The sequence below is a fragment of the Nicotiana tabacum genome, chromosome 13, assembly GCF_000715075.1.
Source record: "Nicotiana tabacum cultivar K326 chromosome 13, ASM71507v2, whole genome shotgun sequence".
NCBI lineage: Eukaryota > Viridiplantae > Streptophyta > Magnoliopsida > Solanales > Solanaceae > Nicotiana > Nicotiana tabacum.
The window spans coordinates 86,317,339-86,332,947 of record NC_134092.1 but is presented as its reverse complement, the minus strand read 5'-3'; the positions used below and the strand labels follow the sequence as shown (position 1 = coordinate 86,332,947).

Genomic DNA, 15,609 nt, shown 5'->3' with positions numbered 1-15,609 from the left:
GAACATCATTTATAAAGAGATATTAGGTAATAACATTACATACCTCGTACAAACAAAAGTCAAAGTAACAAAACTATATAACTTGTCCTAAAGTAGCGATATTATGTGTTTACAGTAACTATAAATATTATTATTCTTATACGATTTATGGTATTTGGATAGTAAATAGTTTGAATGGTAATTTCACTATTGAATGTCAATTAGTTATTATGTCAGAAGTCTAGAAGCTACTCTGATAATAGAAAAAAAGGTGTTAACTAAGAAAAAAATGAACCAAGGCCGGATTTCTTCTGGTATTATCTTTGGTTAGCTGATAGGGATGGATTCGTTCTTTTTTTATAAGTAAGGTAAGCATTTTATATATGAATGACTAGCAACAAGGTTATGCTGGAGTATCGAACCAATTACAAGCTTCTGTCAGTTATAACAGAGTATATAATAAGGAGTTAAAAATGAGTAACATTTGCCATGTTGTCCAAGAAGATAGCAAAAGTATGCAAATGAACTTAAAACTAAGCTAGCGTTTGGTCATAAATTCTCAAATTTATTCTGAAAAATTTGATTTGGGTGAAATTTAGTTTGAAGACGAAAATGTGTTTGGACATCTGTTTTGGGGGAAGTTTGGTATGAAAAAACATGAAACATGACTTATACCCACACATTTTAAAAACTATCACAAATACCCAACAATACCATTATTAATAACATTCATTATATTGTCGCAAACCATAGTCCTGAACATAAATAAATTTGATACAAAATTATCATTTTTATAATTAATTACATGATACACTATCGGATGACCGAGAAGACGAATCAACATCGTTACAAAATAATAAATCGTGGGTTCTTTTATAAAATACAAAAGTTTGAGACAATTTTTAAAAAATATATATTTTGGCCCAAAACCAGCTATTGAGATTTGCGATTTGGCTAAAATGTAGGCAAAATATATGGCCAAACATGTGTTTGCCGAATAAAACCCAAGTTTATTTTGATAAAATCTATGGTCAAACGGGTCTTAAGTATATTTTCTTGTTTGTCTTGAAAAATTCTGGCATTCCTGCCACTCAATAGCTGCCGGGATGGCATACCGTAATCTTGTGAGTACTCTCAGTCTTCTGACATTCCACCCCTGTAGAAGTTCCAAAAGAGTTCTAGGCATAGCCCACCAGAAGAGTCAGAAGCATATCCAGCAGCTGGGCAGTGATCCTACAATGCAAAAAATGAGTTCTTTACATGTCCAATCCCCTTTCTCTGTACGTAGCACAAAGTGCAGCAAGCATTTCTTCCCACCTACTAAATGAAACATTGCATACACAAATTAAGTATACATATTATACATGAATTTTACATATATTATAATTATATAATTATATTTATTTTTATAGATTCTGAACTGTTTTGCTGAATTCATACTTTAGAGGTGTCTTCCTTTTACCAGTAACAACTGAAGCAGCATTCTTCACGGCGCACATCTGCATTGTTCGACGGATGATATCAAGAGGGTAAGCAACAATCTGCCCTATGGTTCCAGCAACATCACCACATCCAAGCTTCGTGGTAACACTCAATTTAGTGTCCACATCTAAATACAACTATTTCTTCAATGTAATAACTTTTTTTGGCATCATCAACTGCTATTACTCTAAATTTATTCTTATTCAATTTAATATACACTATTTTAGGCCGTCTACCATTTAAATATGTGTTGCATCTTCAATTACTATTATACTTAATTCATTCTTATTCTACCTAAATAAAAATCTCCCCTTTTCTGCATAACACATAATACACGTGCTAAACTAAATCTAGTAAATAAATAAAGATAGAAAAGTGAGTTTCCCCAAAACTATTTTATCCCTGTCGTCGGTGTACATTTATTACCCAACCCGACAATTCGATTTCAATATCTCCGTCTAAATTCACTTCTTTCTTCTTCACCTTAGCTCCATCTATTTCCGACGACGATCCGATTTCGCCATCAGTTATTCGTCCGTTGGGTGGACCGTGTTCCCGTCGCCTTTGGATCAGTCGGCTTAAAATCATGAATCCCGAATAGTAATGCCTCTCGTTTCTTTTTTTCTCCTTTAATTAAATATACAGCATTTTCTTTACCTGAAAAATTATGTATTATTGTTCTTAATGCAATCGAAATTTCTCCTTGGATCGCGGCAATTTTAGTAATCAACTTGTTTATTCTTAAGATATTGTATATGGTCTCGCTAGATCCAGCAAATTTACTTTCTTTTGATTAAGGCAATTGGTTTCTTACTATGTGATACTCTTTCATTAGACTGTCCCAAAAAAAATAATCCTTTCAGTATCTACTATTTAGAAACTACTTAGCTTTGAACCCATTCAAATATATATGGCTTGTTTTAAACCACAAGTTTCACAAGTCTTTTGCTCCTTTTATACTCAGTACCTAATCAAACAACATTACATAAATTGGGACGGAGGTGTATCTTGTTGCTCTTTAGTTTACTAGATTGGTTCTGTGAGTTCTAAATTTTCGTTTTAATCTTTCTGTTGGTTTCTCTGGCAATTTTGATAGAATTACTTATTTACATTAATTATCCTGTTCACTGAAACTATCTCTTTGATAAAACAGATTGAGCCTTTTTCCCCAACAAAAATGGATCATGAAATGAAATGGAATTTGGCTTCTGTTCATAAAAAAAAAGTTGAATTGATCTGGAAGCAAAATGCATGTAGAAATGAATATGTCACTAATAATTGGTGGAGTTCTGATGTTATGAGATACTGCGAGCTTTTTCAGAAGGGCCCACTTGGCAAAGAAGCATATAAGTCACATTACATCATAAGACATTTTTTAATGTTTTATTTTTTTTTTGATGACTGAGAAATCCGTCCGGGGCCAACCCTAGCCCGACCGTAGCCCTCGAAACTCGGGGATAATGTGCCCGCTCCTCTACCCTTATCCACTTAATACCAGGCTTAGTTCGTATGGCACTGGGCTCAGACGTGACAATTCTTAAGTTTTTAAAACAGGGATTTGTCAAGGTTTCACTTGATCCTATGTATGAGTACTAGTTTGCACCTCAACGTCAAAATACCCGAAAAGTAGGCCGGAAGGATATCTCTTTGTTTTTAATGTTGCTTACTACCAGTGTAATTAGCTTTTTTCTATTGATAAGTAATAGTGCTGGTTTATTAGTATTTTCAGCTTGAATGGTAATGCTGATTTCACTTTATCTTGTCTTCTGCAGTGATTACTTGTTTAAACTTTTATTAATAGGAGATTCTGGTGTTGGAAAGTCATGTCTTCTCCTGAGATTTGCTGTAAGTGTTTTCATCTCCATCAGTTATTATCTTGCTTTGAGTGATTAAGGTACACTATAGAATATGAACTAAAACTAGGAAATTGCATTTTCCAATTTATACTAGTGCAATTACTTGCTTCAATATCAAATTAACTCCATTTGGTTCAGTGTGCGATTTCCCTGAGACTTTCAATTAGTGGGGATGGTCGTTGCTGAGTTAGGTTGAGCCAATAATATTTCGTGACTATTCTTTTTGTGAAGTTGCGGTTCTATTTTTATTTACTTTTAAGTTGACATGAACTGAGCTGTTCTCTTCTACATGTTTACTTATAGCATGTTTGATTTGGGAGGTAAAGAGGAAGGATGGGAGGAGATGAAAAATTAAAGAGATGGGTAACGATTTTGTTTGTTGGTGAGGAGGTAAAAGAGGTTGGTAAGCAAATGGTCATCCTCTGCATGCCAGCCGTTTGAACCCTTTGAAATTTGATGAGGATGAAGAAGTATAACATTTTTACCTTCATCCTAAATATACCAAAAGCTGGAAGTAAACAATGAATATTCCACCGAGCCCCTATGGCTTTGGTCTAATGGTAAGAAAGTAGATGTGATGTGTGGGTTAGGTGCACGTATCGGTTCGAACCCTGTTGTTTACAAAACTGTTGTATATAAGTAGAGAAGGGTAGAGGATTGGGCCACTATCTACCAGGTTTCAAAACTTGCTCCAGTAGCCCCGAGGATTTCTCTGTTATAAGAAAAAATGAATATTCCATCTAAAATTCTGCCCTTTATCCTTCCTTCCCGTTTCCATTGTGGAACCAAACTTGATGTGCCGAAATTACTGTTGGATCAGAAACTGCCATTTAATTACGGTTCTCTTTAATGTCTGTCTAATTATAAACAGTAAGAATAGTATGTTTGGGCAGTTTGATTGACATATTGCCCATTTGTAATATTCAACATTGGTATGCGGCATTCAATTTAGTTGCTCTGCGATTCGTTTGCTTTGTGTACATTTCCAGATCTTGCTATTTCTCTGTTGACTAACTGATTTATTTTTGTATTTAGTTTCTTTTGAAGTTTGTTGTGCTTTCTAAAAGGACTGTTTTATATTTCTAGGTTCTGGTTTTTCTTGGCTTATTTTTCTGAGTTTGAGTTATCATCTTTTGATGCAGGATGATTCTTATTTGGACAGTTACATCAGCACAATTGGTGTTGACTTCGTAAGGCCAATTTCATCTCACACACTCAGAAACATACGTGTCTCTATTTATTCTTTCTGACAGAGGGAAGTTTGTATAACATGGTCACTTTCTTTTTTGATATCTGTATTTCTTTTCTTGCAGAAAATACGCACTGTGGAGCAAGATGGGAAGACAATGAAACTTCAAATTGTATGGGTTCACTGGTCTTCTTTTCTGTTTCCTAGGGATTTGATGATGTTTTATTCCTGTCATTACATTCTGTCAGATCATGGGACACAATGTGGATTGATAGTTCAATTTTGGAAGTACTCTCTGCCTGATGAATTTTTGTAAAGAAAATGCATGTTGTGTTCATAGTCTCTTGGTTCCTTTATTTGGTTATTTACTTATTAAAAATAGGTTTACTCATAAAGCAATGCAATCAAACATAATGTGCATTATTTTTGAAATTCTATTATTCAGTGATTAGTAGTGCTGAGACTGAGATTGAGCTATAGTCGACCATTAAGTGATGAACATGACTTGCAGTTTTGTTAAGATTCCATCATTGTAGAGATAAGTCCTGAAATTTGAACTGTTGATGTATATAGTGCTGGTGATCCCAGTATGTGGGCATACTCTTTACTGTTTTGTTATTGTTTAAGTGGATGTAAAGTCCTCTTTTCTGCCTCGTATTTGCCAGTGGGACACTGCTGGACAAGAACGCTTCAGGACGATTACCAGTAGTTACTACCGTGGGGCACATGGCATCATTGTAGGTTTCTCTTCTCTCCTTTTTAGAACTATTAACAGGTGGATTTTGTCTTTCTGGCTCGGTAAAATAGTTCCTCCAACCACTATTTTGGTGATTCTGGCAGATAGTTTATGATGTAACTGACCAAGAAAGCTTTAACAATGTTAAGCAATGGTTGAGTGAGATTGATCGTTATGCAAGTGACAACGTAAACAAGCTTCTGGTTGGAAATAAGTGTGACCTGGCTGACAACCGAGCTGTGTCTTATGATACAGCAAAGGTGATGATTTTGCTTTCCATTCATTTTCCTTTTCAGTTCTCTTTTAAGTGCGTCATTTTCTACGTGACTGAAATAGCTTTTGGTTCACGTACAAAGGCATTTGCTGATGAAATTGGTATTCCATTCATGGAGACTAGTGCTAAGAATGCCACTAATGTTGAGCAGGCCTTCATGGCAATGGCAGCTGACATAAAGAATAGGTATTTTATGCATCTTATTTTGGTTTATTTATTGCCTTTCAGCATTTAGAGTGGCAGTGAAGTAAGTTTATCTGTTTCTGGTTAGGCCGAACTGAGTTGATATCTCCCTAACATAATGTTGTTATTGCCATTCCGGCAGTCTAGCTTGTTTCCGGAGATATTTTCCCAAATTCTGCTGCTTCATGTGTATTTAGGTCGTCGGTCTTTGTTTGGTTAATGACTTTCATTGTCAAATACAGGATGGCAAGCCAGCCAGCGTCGAATAATGCAAAGCCTCCAACAGTGCAGATACGAGGTCAACCTGTTTCACAGAAGAGTGGTTGCTGTTCTAGTTAGAATCACTTTTCAGGCCTTCTTTCTGGTTGCACTGTGCCAGTTGTATTCTTTTAATCTGCCAGTATTCTGGTGGCCTGTACAAATCATAAGGGTTGCTCCTAAAAAATTTTCTTTCCTCTTTGATATTTTTTTAAACTGGGGTTCAAAGTTGCAATGTTGGTTTCTGCTGTTTCAGGCAGTTGTTTCATAAGTTAGTTTTTAAGATGGGGATAGTGAGAGTTGTAATGCAGTTGTACTATGTTTCTACTTGACTATGATTCTCTTTAAATAAGTTGCTCTGCAGAAGTGTTGGTATTTTAGATTCTAGTTTCAACCATTGGACAAACATTCTACTCATATTATTCTTGATAAAACATCTCTTTTTACGTAAGCATTGTTTAAAACTTTTTAAATCTATTTATTTTGAGAAGCATATTTATTAAAATATAAATTTTTAAAAAGGAGTACTTGGAAGTTGTATTTAATCATTTTAGGAATTCTTTCAGTAGTATTTTTCCCAAAAAATACTTTTTGACTGCAAATTACGAAAAAAATACACATATAAAGACATAATTTATAAGTGTAAAAAGCCCAATTTATTCTTAATGTTTGGTTTTTTGGCTTAATCAGAGAGACAATATGAATAAAACTAAATACAGAATATTAGATTATTTTCTTATACATTCATGAGGGATTGCGCTCTTTTTTCATGTTGTCTAACTTAAGTTTTAGAATAATATTTGGAAAAGAGATACCGAAATACTGTTGAAATTTTGTTTAAGTTATTTTTATATAGTGGTATTCTTAGGATGACGTTATCCCCATTCCTTAAATTTATATCCATAATAATAATCCTTTTTCTCAATTTGCTAACGAATATCTTTGACTTTATTTAATGCAAGTGACTCTTTCATACATGGTAAAAACTAAAATTTACTAGTTTGCCAGCAAGGATATTAGAAAATAAACGTAGGGTGAGTTGTATTTACCTTCCGAGTTCCGATCCTTTGCACCCAAGTAACACTTAAAATATTCGAATTAAGAACTCTTTGTTCCTACGGAGTCAATGATTATCCCATATAGATATTGCGTATGTTATTTTATATTTTCTTTCTTTACTTACAGGAAAAATCGAACTAAAATTACAAATTTTCCTTTTATATATTGTTTTCTTGATCGTGTTCACACAGTTATTAACATATTTGTAAATAACTTTAAGCCGAGAATTTAATTTCAAACTAGATCTAAAAAATTGGATTGCTAGACTAAAAGTCCGAAAAATATTAATTAACTTTGATAAATAAGGAGTTACTTCAGGGGGGTATCCGATAGATTTGATATATATATATATATATATATATATATATATATATATATATATATATATATATATATATATATATATTTATATATATAGAAGAGTAACTATGAATTCCCAAAATAAAAGAAGGAAAAAATTATTATTTATGTAAAGTAGGAGTAGTATATGTAAGGAAAAAAGAAGTAAAGGTAAGGAAGAAATCTTTTTTGAAACAATTTAAAAGGTAAGGTAAGGTAAAAGTTACACGGCAAAATGATTGGTAGAAGCTATAAATATGCAATCTCTCTAGTTCCATTGCCAAGACTTGGAGAAAACCTCGTCTCTTGTAGTAGCGTACGCTTTGTGAGCCTATAGTAGAATTGAATACAACCACCACTTTGTATTTGTATTATATGTTGAAGAAAAACAACACATAGAAAACCCCCTGGGTGAGTAGCATGACAAAAGATGCAAGGAAGTGCTCTCATTGTGGGCAGAATGGACACAATTCAAGAACATGTAATTATAATTCGAAAGGAATCAAATTATTTGGAGTTAGGATCGACGATACTAATAATAGTCACCATGTTGATACAAAAATGAAGATGAAGATTGTAGATCATGAATCGGCCATAAGGAGGAGCAAAAGTCTTGGTAATCTTGAAATTCATGACCACAACGCCGTCGTTGACGCTGGCTATCTTTCCGATGGCCCCATTCATTCCTCCATAAATAGAAAAAAAGGTTTGTCAAATCTTGATCATCATTTCTTTATCTTATATAGTATATTTTTAATTTGTGTCTAAGTCGAATGTTATGTTGGGCGAGTGTCATCATTCCAGGGCGTCTTGCTTAGATGCCATAGGCTTTCCTTTGTGTGAGCCAGAATTCTTATGAATGATAGTCTTATTAATTTTATTTTTCCCAGGAACATCATGGACAGAGGAAGAGCACAGATCTTTCTTAATTGGTTTAGAAAAGCTTGGAAAAGGTGATTGGAGAGGAATTTCCAAAAGTTATGTCCCTACAAGGACTCCATCTCAGGTGGCTAGCCATGCCCAAAAGTATTTTATCAGAATGGCTTCAAATGATAAGAAAAAACGTCGTCCTAGTGTGTTTGATGTGAATCTAAAAGATTCGGTAAATATTTTTATATTCTCCTCCTTTTTATTTATTTTTGCTTTCTTTTCTGTTCTATTAAACTGACAGGTATTTGTAGAATTCACAGATTCCTTCTAAAGCTTCTTCATCTTCACTTTCTATCTCAAACATGGCTCCTGAAGTCCCGAAAGAGGTAAGTCTATAAGCTCGATGCCACATAAAATAACAAATGTTACATATGATTATCTTATTAATTAAAATGGCTATGTTTATTCAGGCGAGTGCCCCATTGGAGCAACTGTTCGACACTTGCCAAATTAAAGGACAGGTAAGTTATTAAGCTGCAGGTCTAATTGATGTCCAAATTACAGATAAAGTATACTCCTCATATGGATAAAATTATCTAGAATAACTAAAAAGTTTTTTTATACTAGTGTCAATTTTAGCTATGTTACTCGGACTCTCCAAAAGTGTTATCGCACCCATGTCAGATCCTCCAAAAATACACTAAATTTGGAGGATCCGACACGCACCCAACAACATTTTTGAACTTTAGCATATATAATTTAAACTCATAGTCGTAACAATGCAACAATTATGTGCAGGCTAGCAAAGCTGCTCCTTGTGCAAGCCGTGAAAGACCCCCACTTTCACCCATGACTAGACCCTTTGGAGTCCCTGACATACGCCATATGCCTTATATGGTAAGAAGCGAGTTCCTTAATTACAAAATTCTTGGCCCATATACTTTGGAAAAGAAAATTCCTTTTTGTTGATAAAGGAAATGAATAGAAAGTTGAGAGTAAGCTCTTAATGTTGATATCACTAGCCATTGGGACAATACACAAATGAACTATTCTAATCCAATGGCGAAAACACCATCTAGCAAGTGGTGTCAAGACGACACTTTCACAAAAAACTTCTCTTATAGTACACAATAGAAAAAAATGTACAAATAGAATACCAATTTGGAGTAGAAAGTAAAACCCTTCGGGCCCCTTAGTTGGTTTGGAGGGTGGTCATCCATATGGATGACCTGGGATTGAATGTCCCCTCAATACCTTCTGGGTTGAGCCTGTCGCACAGTGCTTGCCTAGTGCGGTTTACATCCCCTGTGTGATTTGCAGGTTATTACACAGGGGGAGATTTATCCAGTGCGCACAAAGTGTTCACCATAAAGTGCTCATCCGAAAGGTAGAGGCTGTGGCAGAGATTGTAGCGGCTACGGGTTTTTCCCTCTTACCAAAAAAAATAAAAATAAAAAACCTTGAGAACCGACAAATACAACTTAAGAAATTGTGACAATAGATGGACACATACGACACTTGTCTAATATGTTCTAACGTTGTCTTGTGTATACAGATGGGAGTACCCAGGGGCCTTACAGCAGCCAAAGTAATAGCACCTACGGTCTCGTGGGTTCCCGTATTCAATTTCCCACCTAATCAAAACCATCTTTTAAATTACCGATTTGCACCTTTTGTGGCACGGCCACCTACTGCTGGTCTATTGTCACACCCACCTCCTTCTTCTCAAGTTCAATCTCAGCCAGGGCATTCAACTCCAGTGACAAATAACGATGGTTTAAACATCAGTATTGGAGCTCTTTGAGTTTATTTTTGAAGTAATTCTTTACAATAGTTGGGCAATTTTTGGGTCGTTCTTTTGCCTAGCTACTTTTTGGTTTGCTTTATTTATACTTTATTTATTGAGGTAAAGAGAATAGAAGTTTGCGGCTATTGAATTATTGGAAGTCATGTCCTTCAATATATAGTTGATTTATAGTGATTCTTCTCATGTTTTCTGGTGGATTCAATAAATATCAGTTTTTGGAATGGATTTTCAGTACATATCAAATGAAGCATTTTGACATAATTAAATTATCATACGGAAATTAAATAATTGCACAAGATGTCCTGTACTGCACAAGTAAGGGGGTTAATTAACAAGATCTGTCCCCCAGGAAAGAATTAACGTCCGGCGTAAGCATTATAGTTGTCTTCTAGTTGTTGTGTTCATCGGGATCTTTACTATACATAAATTATATTTAATTATATACGATTATATATATATATATATATATATATATATATATATATATATATATACACACACACATTGTTGCTACGTGCAGCCCGATCTGGGTTCAGTACGATAAAAGTTTACCAAATAAATACAAATCACGGACATTAAATTTGGTCCATCTAAATTTCCTAGTAATTCAAATGAATTGTGATATAAGTCGACGAATCCTTATCATTCGATCCAACCTAAAAGTTTTGAACCTTTTTTGCTTGACATAAGGAATTACAGTATTATATATATATATATGTTCCCAATTGCCGCCACTGGACCTAGAAAATTTTGAACATTTTTTGCTAGATATACGCGTTTTTGTCCTATTCGCCGCTTCATGACCTAGAAATTTTGAACACTTTTCGCTAGACATAAGGGAATATATAGTTTTGCGTAGTTTAATTTTATTAGACACTTGAGACCAGATAATTAAGCATTTAAAGTTTGTTGAACACAAGACTAATTACAACATCAATCTCCATTTATTTCGGCCGTTCGGAATAACAAGAGACTATTACAATAATGCGGACTCGGTAAAGACAAGAGCCCTTTAGCAACATAAACAAGCAATTTAACAAACTTCTCCAACAGAATACAAGAAGAAAGATGCAGAAATGGAATAAACTAATGAAATTTATGTAAACTAATACAGCAGCACCATGATTCCCAACTTCAGTAGATTACACCATATAAACACAGAGACCCGGTACTACTCCATACATGCAAATTAAGCCCAGACCTCAACCCTGCTGGGTCCCAGTGACATGTTGCTGCCCAAACTCCTGAGCCCTGTCTTTCATCTCCCCAGCCTTAGTAGCCAACCTGTGCCTTGCATGCTCCAACTGGTCCGCACCGGGCGGGCGCTTTCCGGTCACGTACCTATAAATCCATGATAAAACGCTTATCGCCGCCACCCCAAATCCGCCCGAAGCCAAGAACCCTGAGACCAACATGAAAATAGTAATAACAGCAGGAACAATCACTGGGCTAAAAATCACAAGCAAAGGGGTGGCAACAGTAAGCGCAATCACCGTTCCGGCTAAAGTTAGGCCGGAAAGAACAAGAAGTGAACCGCCAGCAGTGACAGCAGTAGCAGCCTTCACCATCTGGTGAGATCTAGGCTGTTGCACTGGATTGAGCTGCTGGTGCTGGTGCTGAGTATGTTGCTGCCCATAGTAATCTGCCATACTTGATGAATTTGTAGAAAATTTTCAGAATCTTTTTCTTCCCAAATGGAGGTGAATTGAATATGGGGATTGTGAGATTTACGGAGTTGGATTATATAGAAGGGAAAGGTCAGGAGAGAAGGGGGCACGTGTTTTAGGAAGGGATGTCAAGTGTTATAAGGGCGAAACATGCGGCGATTGCATGCAATGAGAATGCGTGTTTATGAGACACGTACAATTGTTGTTCTATTTGTAGTCTTGTGTACTTGTAACCGTTGGGGAACTTATGAAATGGACAAAAGCATCCAAAAGACAAGGCACTTTGTAAGAATGGTAAATTCGTTATATTTTTCGGACTTCTTTTATTGCTTTTCGGGTTCTTTATTCTATGGTAATATATTTGTTTCCGCTCAAATTTACAAGTGTTATAAAATAATAAAAGGAGAAGAAAAGTATTGCAAGAAAAGTAGAGAGAACTTTTATTGATTTGGGATGATTTATAATGGAGTAGAACTTTTTTATTTATAGGAAAAAAGTGACTTAGTCACAAAGTAACAAATCCTAAAATCTCTCTAAAATATAGATATTCACATTAAATACAGTTCTATTCATAACACTCCCCCTTGAATTTCTGTTCAACAGATAACGTGCATCATTAAAACCTTAACTAAAATAAAATTCAGTGGGAAAAAAAATTCTAGAGAAGGAAAAGAAGCACGCATGTTTAGAAATACGTCTTTTGGTTGTCTCATTAAAAACCATGTAAGGAAAACCCAGTGGGATAAAACCTTGTAAGGGGAAAAGAGTACAACACGTATTAACCCCCCTCATGAGAGCATCAATTCACATCTTTGAGCATTCGCATCCCAATCTTGTACACTAGCTTCTTGAAGGTTAACGTCGGTAGAGATTTGGTGAAAAAATCAGCCATATTAACTTGAATGAATATGTTGCACCTTGAAATCATCATTCTTGATAGATGTGTAATGTCTTCATATAATGTCGTGGAATGCCCTTTCCAATATCCCCATAGAGGTAAAATTCTCGCTATTACATTATCATGCTTATAGTTATAGCAAGATACATATGTGCACAAATTGCACTTAGGATGTGGTACTTCAGGACCAAGAATTGTAGATGCTTTAAGCGATTTAAATCCTTCAGGGATTGTCATATAAGTTAAGTAATATAAGCCATATAAATAGACTTTAGATGCATATCAAGTTTTCATGACATGCTAGACATATAAGATAGATAAAAGTGATTGCACACACTATTGGCTTTATACTTTCAAGTGTTTGAACTGCAGGTTTAAAACTACATATCTTTCATATAAAACCAATTCTACTTGAATTGTTTCTCCGGACTTAAGATGCTCATATATATTTAGCATTATCATAGATGTAATCGACGAACATTTTATATCGGTTCCTACCTCCCTTCTTTCATAAAGACATAACATAGAGATCACTTCATTGATATTTTTAGGTACCTGAACCTCTCCTGAAATTTTATGAAGTGTTATGTCATGTGATCTTCTAGATCATTTGCCTCCTTATTATGATCATTTTGATCATTTGCTCATCTTCTTTATCAAGAATTTTATTTGAAACCGATTTGTCTATATGTTTTAAGCGTACCATTGACTTTGTCCTTCTAGGACTTATTCTAATATGAGCATTTGTAGTGAGAATATAATTACTTCCTTTGGGTCAGCAAATGCGCCTGGCATGCTTTGGAATATATTGCAGATGAATTATCTTTTTATGAACTTCAGGTTGATATTATCTTATTCGAGGATCTAGATGTACAAATGATAATTCATTCCACGTAATTTTTTCTCAACTGTTTATCCCATCTCCCCCTCATGTTAGAAGAACTAACTTACTTCCTCAACTTTGAAAACCCACCTTTGTGCGTTATGGTGTTAATCAAAATATATATCGCACATCAATAATAATAAGATGGAGTTATTTGGTTCCTGATCTTGAATCACTTGTGAGGGGACAATGTAATATACTTTCGCATATAACGTATATCAAACTGATATAGATAACTTTGTTCTCATAATCAATAGTTTAACTAATAAGTGAAGGCACTCAATAAATTATTTTACTAAACCAACTTATTAAGATAAACTGTCTTGAATAGAAAATATAAAAATTATGCTCGAAATTAAATTGTTGACCAAGTTACCTCGCAAACACCAGATTGCGAGTTAATAATAATCTCAAATGTAACTATATCATAGATGCATCTTATATGGTATACATGGCAGGTGAATGAACCCGTATTCACATATGATATTTTCAGCATTTATGGGATTCAATCCCAATTTTATTTGGTCTATTAATTAATGAGAACAAGTAACATAAGAGAATTCGTAAAGAACTTTTTAGTTCTTTGATATCTACCCATGTGAATTCTCTTTTATTTTTGTACATCATACTTAAATTAATATGGCTAAACCAATTATGCCAACTGGATAAGTTATCAATGTTGATAAACTTCAGGTTTACATCATGACGCGTGCAATTATCAATAAACTCCAAGTTTATTATGATATAGATTTTTATATCAATAAACTTCTACTTTATTGTGGAATTCTTTTATTTGTATAGTACAAACTAGAGAATAAAGTAAGTAGCATTTCACATACATATTACCCAGCTATAAGTTGTAGTAATAGAGATATTAAATGCAACGACCCGACCAGTTATTTTACTCTTTAGAATCACGTTCCCTCAAATAAGACTCCCCGTATGTGCTTTTACTGTTTTATAACTTGCGGGAATGGTTAGTTCGGGATTGGGAAGGGTTCGGGTTGAAATCGGAACACTTGGTTCCATGGTTTGGCTTTAAAAGGTTAAGTTTGACTTCGGTCAATATTTTGAGTAAACGACTTCGGAATCAAGATTTAACGATTTCAATAGGTTCGTATGATGATTTCGGACTTGGGCGTATATTCGGATTGGGTTTTGGACAACTCGGGAGCATTTCGGCGCCTAATAATGAAAGTTGACTCTTTGAAGGTTTTAAAGTTCTTTAAATTTGGTTTGAAGTAGGTTTTGGTATTATCGAGGTCCAATTGGAATTTTGAGACCGGAAATAGTTCTGTATGGGGATTTAAGACTTGCATGCAAAATTTTGTGTCGTTCCGAGTAGTCTAAGTATGTTTCGGCGCATTCGGAGTAAGTTGGAAGAACTTTAAGTTCATAAGTTGATTCGAATTGGTTTAGGGTGTGATTCTTAGTTTTGATGTTGTTTTACGCGTTTCGAGGGTTCAAGTGAGTTCGTTTTATGATTTCAAACTTGTTGGTATATTTGGGCGGGGCCTCGGGTGTCAATCGGACTAGGCACAGACCAAGTTTGGACTTGCAAGAAGAGCTGAAGCACCAGGTTTCTGGTGTAATCGCACCTGCGGAGGGCTAGCCGCAGGTGCGAACTCGCAGAAGCAAGCCATGGACCGCAGAAGAGGCGCAGCCCAGGCTGCCCAGTTTTCGCAGAAGCGGCAAGGTGACTGCACCTGCGGATGCGCAGGAGCAAAGAGGGGGTCGCAGAAGTGAAAGGGGTCGCAGGTGCGACAAGCTCGCCGCAGAAGCGATCTCCCGCCCGCAGAAGTTAAACTAGCCAGCCTCAGGCACCTCCGCAGAAGCGATGCCGTAGATGTAGCCTAGCGACCACAAGTGCGAAATCGCTGGAGGCAGTGTGGTTCTTTTAAAACGGGACTTAGGCTATTTTGAGTGCATTTATTGCACACTTGGGCGATTTTATAGCTTCAAAAAGGAGGATTTCAACCTAGCTATTGAAGGTAAGTAATTTCTACCTAATATGAGTTTAATAAATATATGGGTATATTTTAATATGTAAATTTGTAAAAATCATGGGTTTAGATGAAAAACCTAGGTTTTTGATAAAAATAGAATTTAACCACGAAAATAGATATGGA

At 35.3% G+C, this 15,609-nt stretch overlaps 3 protein-coding genes across 4 annotated transcripts; 2 read left to right on the top strand and 1 right to left on the bottom strand.

Annotated features, from left to right (window-relative positions):
- Window positions 1-1,852: 1,852 nt before the first annotated feature.
- LOC107779090 (ras-related protein RABD2a-like) lies at window positions 1,853-6,337 on the top strand. Its single transcript, XM_016599435.2, has 8 exons — window positions 1,853-2,061; window positions 3,234-3,306; window positions 4,460-4,507; window positions 4,631-4,678; window positions 5,172-5,243; window positions 5,347-5,502; window positions 5,599-5,702; window positions 5,942-6,337. The coding sequence occupies exons 1-8, from the start codon at window positions 2,048-2,050 to the stop codon at window positions 6,036-6,038; spliced, it is 612 nt and encodes a 203-aa protein (XP_016454921.1). The 5' UTR covers window positions 1,853-2,047; the 3' UTR covers window positions 6,039-6,337.
- A 1,316-nt stretch (window positions 6,338-7,653) lies between these two features.
- On the top strand, window positions 7,654-10,162 carry LOC107779097 (uncharacterized). 2 transcript variants are annotated; one of them, XM_016599442.2, is made up of 6 exons: window positions 7,654-8,061; window positions 8,246-8,457; window positions 8,546-8,611; window positions 8,696-8,746; window positions 9,024-9,122; window positions 9,781-10,162. In XM_016599442.2, the coding sequence occupies exons 1-6, from the start codon at window positions 7,776-7,778 to the stop codon at window positions 10,027-10,029; spliced, it is 963 nt and encodes a 320-aa protein (XP_016454928.1). In that variant the 5' UTR covers window positions 7,654-7,775; the 3' UTR covers window positions 10,030-10,162. The 2 variants fall into 2 exon arrangements, with proteins under 2 accessions (XP_016454928.1, XP_016454927.1); XM_016599441.2 differs by having other exon boundaries at window positions 8,537-8,611.
- A 1,072-nt stretch (window positions 10,163-11,234) lies between these two features.
- LOC107779096 (oleosin Cor a 13-like) lies at window positions 11,235-11,681 on the bottom strand. The gene has a single exon (XM_016599440.2). The coding sequence runs from the start codon at window positions 11,679-11,681 to the stop codon at window positions 11,235-11,237; it is 447 nt and encodes a 148-aa protein (XP_016454926.1).
- Between the last annotated feature and the right edge of the window lie 3,928 nt (window positions 11,682-15,609).

Coding starts and splice junctions, on each gene's coding strand:
- LOC107779090 (XM_016599435.2), top strand. Junction 3,307..4,459: donor GTCTTCTCCTGAGATTTGCT/GTAAGTGTTTTC, acceptor CTTTTGATGCAG/GATGATTCTTATTTGGACAG. Junction 5,703..5,941: donor GCAGCTGACATAAAGAATAG/GTATTTTATGCA, acceptor TGTCAAATACAG/GATGGCAAGCCAGCCAGCGT.
- LOC107779097 (XM_016599441.2), top strand. CDS start 7,776: ATGACAAAAGATGCAAGGAAGTGCTCTCATTGTGGGCAGAATGGACAC. Junction 8,612..8,695: donor CTCCTGAAGTCCCGAAAGAG/GTAAGTCTATAA, acceptor ATGTTTATTCAG/GCGAGTGCCCCATTGGAGCA. Junction 8,747..9,023: donor CTTGCCAAATTAAAGGACAG/GTAAGTTATTAA, acceptor AATTATGTGCAG/GCTAGCAAAGCTGCTCCTTG.
- LOC107779096 (XM_016599440.2), bottom strand. CDS start 11,681: ATGGCAGATTACTATGGGCAGCAACATACTCAGCACCAGCACCAGCAG.